This window comes from Ovis aries, chromosome 5 (assembly GCF_016772045.2).
Source record: "Ovis aries strain OAR_USU_Benz2616 breed Rambouillet chromosome 5, ARS-UI_Ramb_v3.0, whole genome shotgun sequence".
NCBI classification, from domain to species: Eukaryota; Metazoa; Chordata; class Mammalia; order Artiodactyla; family Bovidae; genus Ovis; species Ovis aries.
This window is the reverse complement of record NC_056058.1, coordinates 41,844,127-41,852,677: the sequence shown is the minus strand read 5'-3', so window position 1 is coordinate 41,852,677 and position 8,551 is coordinate 41,844,127. Positions and strand designations below refer to the sequence as shown.

The window sequence follows — 8,551 nt, the reverse complement described above, 5'->3', positions numbered from 1 at the left end:
CCTGGGCCCAGGGTGTGAATAGAAACACTGCAAGTTGAGAGTGGGCCCCGCTGGGGTCTCCTGCCCACAGAGTGGCTGGTAGATGAAAACCACAGCTCCAAGACCCCGATTCTCCCTGGGAGTGGGTGCACAGTTGAGACTTGTCCAGGGCCACAGGTCTGCCAGGATGGCAGTGCTGACCACTGCTCTGACATGGTCCACCCCCGCCTTGCCCACGGGGAGAAGGTCCCCCTCAGTTACTGCCCCACCTTCCTCTGGATGCCCCGTTGAACAGCAGGCCCCAGTGGAGCCAGCTCTGGGATATTCCCCCAGCCCCTCCACACATCAGGTTTGTGTCCCAGTTGCCTTGCCCTAGACTCTGGGCCTCTGGAGGGGAAGGCCATAGTGGGTGATGTTGCTCTGGGCCCAGTAAACACCACTGAAAGGAACTGACAAAGGGTCCCTGCCTCCTTCTTGTCCTGCTTCTTCCCCCTGTGCTGGGGTGAGCCAGGGCCCATGGGGCAGCCTGCAGAGCACTTCCTGACTTACCTGGACCTGGGAGAGGCTGGGCTCAGGGCCTGGGGACCACCTGTGGGCTGGGGTGCTGAGGCCCTGGAGGGCTGTGGAGATGGGGGAGGGTGAATGCCTACCCAGGTGGTCCACCCTGTTTGAATTTCAAAGACATGGGAGGCGCAGGCCAGCAGGAATGGTGACGGCCAGTGCCCAGCAGGTGCTCACCTGTACAGTGGTTGTCCTGAGTGGGCTTCTCTGCTAGAGGAAGGGGCTGAGTGTCTCTGCAGCCTGAAGTCAAAGCTCCAGCAGGCCTCTCTTTCCCTCCCAGAGAGGGAGGTGCCATCAAGGATGGTCAGGCTCAAACCAGATGGACCCAAGGGACAGTGACAGGCCTGGGGACAAGGGTCTGAGCCAGGCTATATAAGCCACGGTGCGAGGGAGAGGGGGTACTGCAGATGGAGAGGGTGTGAGAATACTGCCCTGGGATGGGGGTCGAGCCCGAGTTGTCGGCTGCTGTCCAAACCCAGACCTGGGTGGGTCACTGAGAAGACTGGAACCCGTGGCGGAAGGCCCCCTGGAGGTCGCTTCGGCCACTGCATCGTCCCTTGGCCAGCCTAGGAAGGGGCGGGGGCGTGGCAGCAATGGAGGGGACCACCCCCATCGCCCCACTTCCGCCGCCCGCTGCTTCAGACCTGCAGGTTAGGCGGACGCCGGGAGTCTGCTTTCCCGCGTTACCGACGAAGTTAAACAATTTGGCCTGGACGTCCTCGGGAGCGAGGCCCCACTTTCCTTGTTCGCGCCCCAAAGCCAGCGCCAGGGTGCGAAGTTCCCGACCCCCCTATTCTGACAAGGCTGGGCCACTCCTTCTCCCCAAAGCACCCCGAACCCTGCCCGCCCTTTGTGACCCCGGTCCTCCTAACTCCCAAATGGGGCGCAAAAAGAGAAACGAGCGCAAGCTCGCTCGACACAGCCAGGAGAGGAGTTCCTCCCTCCCCTGTCTAGCTGCGGGTCTACGAGAAAGGCGATGGGGTCCCCATAAGAAAGGGCGAGGAAACGCAAGGGCGCGCGGTCCAGCAGGGCCACAAGCTGGGGAAGAAGAGAGGGGGAAGGGTCGCGCACGTGGCCGGGGGGCGGGGCTGGCAGCTTCCGCACCCCCACCGGGCCACGTGGGGAGCGGACCCCTCCCCCATCCCGACCTGGGGCGCGCCCTGGACCGGGTGGAAGCGTCCGGGGAAGGGGCGGGCCCCCGCCGGCCGCGCGCCTTAGCGCGCGGTGGGCGAGCCCGCGAGGAGGCGGGGCGCGCGCCGAGCAGGGAAGGGCTCGCCCTAGGGGGCGGGCCCACCCAAGGAAGGAGGGGCGTGCCGGGATGGGGCGGGACTCGCTCCGGAGGCGGGACCCTACCAGGGACGGGGCGGAGTTTCCTGGCGTGAGGAGGGGGTTCTCTGGGGGCGGACCGCAGGGAGCTACTGAGGGAAAAGCGCGCCAGAGGGGGCTGGCTCCTCAGCCTGCTGCCCGGCGTGGGGAAGGCGCGCTCGGGGAGGGGGTAGAGCGTACTGTGGGGCCAGAGTGGGCGCGACAGGGGGCGGTTCCTTCGGCCCGGGCTCCGCCCCCGGAGGCCTCGCGCAGAGGGCAGGGTGGTAGAGGGCGCGCCGGGCGGGGGGCGTGGCAGCGCGCCCCGAGGGGGCGTCCTCCGGGCGGGGCGGGCCGCGGCCGCCCCCGCGGGCTCCGGTGCGTCAGGGCGCGTCAGGCGGGGCGGGGCGGGCAGAGCGCGGGCGGCGGCGGCGGCGGCGCGCGCCGGCCTCCTCCTCCTCCTCCCGCACTCGAGCAGCCGCCACCGGCCGGACGGGCGCCGCTCCTGCCGCCTCCGCTCCGCCCGCTCGGCCGTGCCGCCCGCCCCTACTTGGCATGTCGGCAGCCGTGGCGTGCGTGGATTACTTCGCCGCCGACGTGCTCATGGCCATCTCCTCGGGTGCCGTGGTGCACCGCGGGCGGCCGGGCCCCGAGGGCGCGGGCCCAGCCACCGGCCTGGATGTGCGCGCGCCGCGCCGCGAGGCCGCCCCGCCCGGACCCACTGGGCCGCCGCCTCCGGCCCCTGTCCTAGGCCCAGGCCCCGGCGCCGCCGCCGCCGCACCCCACCTGCTGGCCGCCAGCATCCTGGCCGACCTGCGCGGTGGGCCCAGTGTCGCTCCGGGGGGCGCCTCGCCCGCCTCCTCTTCTTCGGCCGCCTCGTCCCCGTCCTCTGGCCGCACCCCCGGCGCCGCGCCCGCCGCCGCCAAGAGCCACCGCTGTCCCTTCCCGGGCTGCGCTAAGGCGTACTACAAGTCCTCCCACCTCAAGTCGCACCTGCGGACGCACACAGGTGAGCCCGATCGCGAGCCGGACCCGCGCGGGGGCGGTATCCCGCGCCCCCTCCCCCGCCGGGACCCCGAAACTGCGTGGCGCGTCGGGGGCGGGGAGGGGGGCGCGCCCGGGCAGCCGCCGCGCCGGCCGGGAGGGCGGGGCCTCGGTGGGTGGGGCGCGCGCGGGGGGCGTGGCGGCCACGCGGTCGGGTGGCGAGCGGATGGCGGGCGCGGAGGCAGCCGCAGGAGCTTGCCGGGTGCCGGTTGCTGCGGGGTCCGCGGGCGGGATCGGGGCTCCCGGGTAGTCCCCTTCGCCCTTGGCCTGGTTTCTCTTTTGTTTTCCGTTGGTTTCAGATCGGGGCGGTGGGCAACGTGGTCGAAGAGCTCAGTTCTGAGGTTCTCGTCCCCTCCCCTGCCTTGGTTTCCTTATCTGTAGAAAGGCAGCAGGCACAGTGGCGCTGCCTCCGAGGTGGCCGCGAGGATTCACCCCGGAGAGCGGCCGAGCGCTTGGTGCTCGGCGAGGTTGGGGGATGCCTGGCACGTTTTCTCTGTCCTTTGCTGTGTTTTAATAAGGTGGAAGGGGGGCTGGGAGTGCGGGTTAGGGCTTGAGCCTCTGGAGGAGGGGGATCCCTGAGGGCGTCACGTTATCTCCCTGTTTCCCAGCGTACTGGATCCCTCCCACCTGCTCCGGGAGCCGAGAAGGCTTGGTGGCGGGGGAGGGCTCGGCGATACTGTCAGGTCTCACAGCCCAGCCCAGCGGCAGGGGGCTCTGGCCACCCTTTCACTCGGGCACCCCCCTCTTTTTCCTCTTGCGGTTCCTCCCAGTTCTCCCTATGAAGTTTCATCTTCAACCCCAATTTTTTCTTGGGCTGGGGGCCAGGGGATGATGGTCACCGGCCTGAGTTTGAGCATTGGAGGTGATCCTTCGGTTGGGAAGGGTAGGGAAGCTGGGTGGGCGTGGGCTTGGACTCGGTGGTTCTGCCGCTTTCTAGCACAAGACCTCCTCTTCTCGATGGGTTTTTTGTCTGTATAAAGGGCCCTCTGACCGCCTTCTCCTGTGGGTCCTTACGTGGGTCACGCCAGGGCACATGAACATGGCTCGGTGGACATGCTCCCGTTGTAGGGACACGTGGAGGGCCGAGGTGGGACTGCCCCTGGAATTGTGGCAGACACGGATGGTGTGACCCCTGAAAGCGGCTCAGACCCCATGGTGCCTTGGTTTTTTTCCCCGCACTCTGCCCTGCTCTCTAGGTCTGGTGAAGGAGGGGGGCGGGGGCAGGCCACCTCCCACTGTAGCTCCCCAGGGACACTTCCCCAGGGTTTGCTGGGGTTTTAAGGACCTCCGTGAGTCCCTAGGCAGTGTTGACTGCCCCCTACGCCCGTGGAGGAGAAAGGACTCCTTGTCCAGTGCCTGTGTGTATGTCCCTGTTGCCATTCTTGGCTTTAAAGAGAAACGGAGACCAACTCTGGATGTTCCACTGATGGGTGGGGGAGGGCAGGGAGCCATTTCTCCATTCCTTGCTCCCTTGATAATAACTATGCTGGGCACTGGGGGGCACCTGGGTACTGAGAATCGTCCTGTACCCAGGCTTCTTTGGTTCCAGTTTTGGATGCTTTGGGGTACCTTCGTGCTTAATGATGGCTAATGCGGCATCTTTCTGGCACTCAGGACCACCAGACTCTACCTTATCAAAAGCCTCTGTATCAAGGCTTTTGGGCTTTTCCAGCCCTCAGGGGTGGCGAAGTCATGTCTTAGGTCTGTACGATAGAGTGGTGTTGCCCACTGCCAGGGGCAAGCCTGGGGACGGATCTGATGAGCAGCCTTAATTAGATGCTGGCTGTCTACTGCAGGAGCCAGTGTGCCCCAAGGGTCTTTGGGAGGGGGTCCTGTCCCACCCATCACTGCCTGACAGCAGCTTTTCTCTCTGTAGAGAGAACTCCCTTCCTGGCCTGGCCCCATTTTACAGATGAACAAGCAGGCCCAGCAGGAGCTGTCATCGTCTCTGCTCCATTTGGCACAGAGGGTTGGGGTGGGGAGATGTGGAGGGGTGATGGGGTCTTCCTCAGAGCCACACAGCTGCAGGGGAGCAGCTGGGAGCGGGGATGGCTGGCCTCCAGTCCCCTGGGTCTGGCCTGCAGTCCCTGGCCTACAATGAGCTCCCCTGCTTCCGCGTGGGGCAGGGAAAGACTTGGAAGCTGCAGGAGATGTTGACGCGGTTGCCGTGGATACCGAGATGGAGAGGGAGGGAGGTGGGGCGGGGGCGGAGGCGAGCTGGCAGTCTACTCCTTGCTCTCCCCACCTCCCTCATCTCCCAGTTTTCCAGCCCCAGAGCCCCCAATGCCCAGCACCTCCTGGGGGGCTCAGGCCCCTCCCCACAAGGAGCTCAGATCTGGAGTGTGGGAGCCTGTTAGTCTTTGGCACTGTTCACTCCTAGACCAGGTCATTCTCTGTTCGGCATCCTGGCCACTGTAGGGTGTTGAGCAGCCTCTCTGGCCCCCACCTGGGGCACCTTCAGTTGTGACAATAACAGATGTCCTCAGACAGCACACAGTGTCCCCCGGGGCTTGCGGGATCTCTCCTGTTGAGACCCCTGTCTGGTTACGCCTGAGAAAGAGTAGCTGAGCCTTGATTGTGTGTGAGAGGGGCACTGTGGGGATGACCCGATCCCTGTCCCCCAGGACCCCTGGAACATTGTGGGGGGGGAGCGGTGACAGCAGTGGTGATGGAGGAGAAGCCTTCCTGGAGGAAGCAGGATGCTGTGGGTTGACTGCAGCCTGGAAGGGCGTGTCTCAGGAGTAGGGCAGCACCGTGGCTGCAGGGGGTGGGGGCAGGGGCCCTGGGGGAGGGACTGGGAGGCTGGAGGCTAGAGGCTCTGCTGGAAGGTGGGGAGGGGGCCGAGCAGGTGAGCAGTCTGGTTAATCCCCAGGGCAGGGTGGGGGTGGGCGGGGAAGCAGGCCGGCTTTGCAGAGGAAAATCCGTTTATGAGGACGGGATTAGGGTCCAGGAGAAGGGTTGAGGAGGGGGGCTGTGGTGTGGGAGGCAGAGAAAAGCCCCGTGACACTGGGGACAAGAGGTGACTAGGGGAACCCCTGTGTGCTGACCCAGGGGGGTGGTGCAGGTGGGGGTATTTTTTGCTGAACAGGCCCCCAGGAGGGGAGGCAGATGGGGAAACTGAGGCAGCAGCAGGCATGGGGGCTATGTATGGAGGCAGATCCCACCTCTACCCCTTGCAGAGCCATGAGTGCCTCTAGGGCCAGGTGGGGCTCAGGAGAGTACTGGCTTATCTGGGGGGCCAGAGTGTGGCAGTGCCGAGGTGGTGTGAGGGGTGCGAGTGCCCAGGACAGCCTCCCCATCTAGCCCCCTCCTGTTGCAGTAGCGCAGTGAGCAGCTGGGACTGGCCTCGCAGTGCCTGTACCCCCAGCTGGGGGCTGGGGAAGGATGCCCCAGCGTTTTTGGGGGGTTGAGAGGGTGCCCCAACATTGTGGGGGCGATAACCACCCCCCACCCAGGCTCCCTGATAAAGGTGGCCCAGATGGCCCGGGAGTGGGCACATGATACCAGCCTGAGGAGCCGGCCTCCTGGAGAGGGAGGGAGCCACCCTCGCCCAGTCCTGTTTCCAGAACAGCAGGGCTCTGGAACACACATGCTCTGGGGGCCTGAGGAGGCCGTGACCCCTCAGCCCTAGGCACTGAGAGGGCCACCAGCCCCCATGCTGAAGATGCCAGTCTGGGTGGGGGATGTGGTAAAGCCAGGGCTAGGCCTGGGTTCCCAGGGAGGGAGGCAGGGTGTGAGGCAGCAGTCCGCCTTTTAACTAAACAGGGCTTGGGGGGGTGGGGTGGCTCCTACCTGGGGGTTGGGGGGTAAACCAGATGATGCTCCAGCAGGCTTGGCAGCTGGTTAGCTGCCGCTGGAGCCACCCACTCCAGCATCATTCTGTCTACTCGGGCCCTGTAGACTCTGCACATGTGTATCACGCACCCTCAGGGGGCCAGGCTTGCGCCCTCAGCTTTAGGGTTGCCTGGGGGCAGAGATCACATCCAGCAGAGACTGAGTTCCAGCATAGGAAAGCTGAGAATGGAGACAGTGGATGGGGTACGCCAGGAGAGTGTGCTCTGAAGGGTAGAGCAGACATGGGATGGAGGAAGGGGCAGAGGTTCCAGGTAGCAGGAATCAGGGGTGTGAGGAGCATCCAGGCTCCGGTAAAGACTTCAGCCTGGACCCTGAGCCCAAGAGCAGAGCACTGAGCTGGCGGCTCTGGCACCAGCAACGGCCGCACCAGTCCAAGCCAGAGCTAGGGCCTGGAGACAAGGAGGTTTGGTTTTCTTCGAAGGGGGCTCTGATGGGATCTGTTGCCAGGTACCACCTGGGAAGGTGAGAACCTGGGAGATCTCTGCCTAATAAGCTTTTGGTGCAACAGGCAGAGCAATTGAAATGGAAAACCTGTAGGAGTGGGGACTGGGAAGGAGGGAGATGAGAAGTCTTCGGTTTGGAGGAAGGGGGCTAACATCTGGGGGTACTTAAGATCACAGAGTGGATCCTCACGCCTGCTGGTCCTTGTAAAGCCTTCAGGATGGCCAGCACACAGGGGCCCTGGGCCGGGCTCTCCAGACTTCACCATCAATTTTCCATTATTTTGGCTGCATCTCTGTGCTGCCCTCTGGGTTCTTTGTGGCCTGTTCAGCCCCATCTCCTTTGGAAAGCTTCCCGGCTTCTGGCCCCCCACCCTGCAGCCCCAGCCTTCTCCAGTTGTCCTGGGATGTTGCCTTATCTGAGCCCCGCCCCCGGTGCAGTCCACCTGGCAGGTGGGCATTTGTGTAAGGGTTGGCTATGGGCTGCACCTTCCCCTTCTTAGATTAGAGATGACCTCCGGAGGTCACGGAAAAGGTTAGCTGTCGGACCCTTGGCCTACAGCCGGGGGAGGTGGGGCACTGGCTTCCCAGACCCACCCCACGCCCTCTTCAAAGGCGGAGCAGGCTGAGCCAGGCCTGGCGCACGGTCGCCCGGACCTCCTGGCCTTCATTTTCTGGCTGTCCTGAGTTCACCCCAAAGCCCAGCCCAAGTCAGAGGGTCAAGTCCACCGCAGCCCCGCCCACTGCATCCTTCTCCAGCGCCCAGGTAGACTCTGGAGACAGGCGTCAGGCCAGGTGCAGCCAGGCTCTGAGCCTCGGAATATTACAACACGCCCACCCTCCACCTCCCTTTCCTCCCCAGCCAGTGGACTGAGAGGGTGGCAGGACATGGCATCCTGCAGGCATTCGCCTAACGTTGTGGGGGCGGGAAGCCTGCGCTCCGGGACGGCCACCCACGTGTGCACGTGCGCCGCACTCCCCGGCAACGCGGCGTGGGGCGGGGCTGGCAGCCGTCCAGCCGGCAGGGCGACCCCAGGCCCCGGCGGGAGTGTGACCACGTGAGCAGGGCCGGCTGGGCCTGCGGCTGTCCTTGCCGCCGCCGAGCTACGTGCGGCAGCTGTGTTCCCGGCGGCTGCGTGCGTTCAGCCCCTACGGGCTCTTGCAACCTGCGGGTGGTGGTGAAGGAGAGCTGCGGGGCGGAGGGAGGGAGGGAGGGGAGGGTGGGAGGTCGGACCAGACCCGTTGCCCTAAATGGGGAAGTGAGCCAACCGGGGCGGGAGGGCCCTCCCCCGCCACCGGCACCACCTGCCCCCCCCAACCCCTCCGCTCCTCCCAGCCTGCGCCTTGCAAGATGGCGACAGGGCCGCATG

At 65.2% G+C, this 8,551-nt stretch overlaps 1 protein-coding gene across 1 annotated transcript in view; it reads left to right on the top strand.

Moving 5' to 3' along the window:
• Positions 1 to 2,308: 2,308 nt before the first annotated feature.
• KLF16 (KLF transcription factor 16) overlaps positions 2,309 to 8,551 on the top strand; it is a 10,881-nt gene continuing 4,638 nt past the window's right edge. Inside the window, exon 1 of the mRNA XM_027970238.2 lies at positions 2,309 to 2,851. Within this exon, the coding sequence (XP_027826039.1) occupies positions 2,398 to 2,851 (454 nt within the window). The 5' untranslated portion in view covers positions 2,309 to 2,397. The remainder of the gene's footprint in view (positions 2,852 to 8,551) is intronic.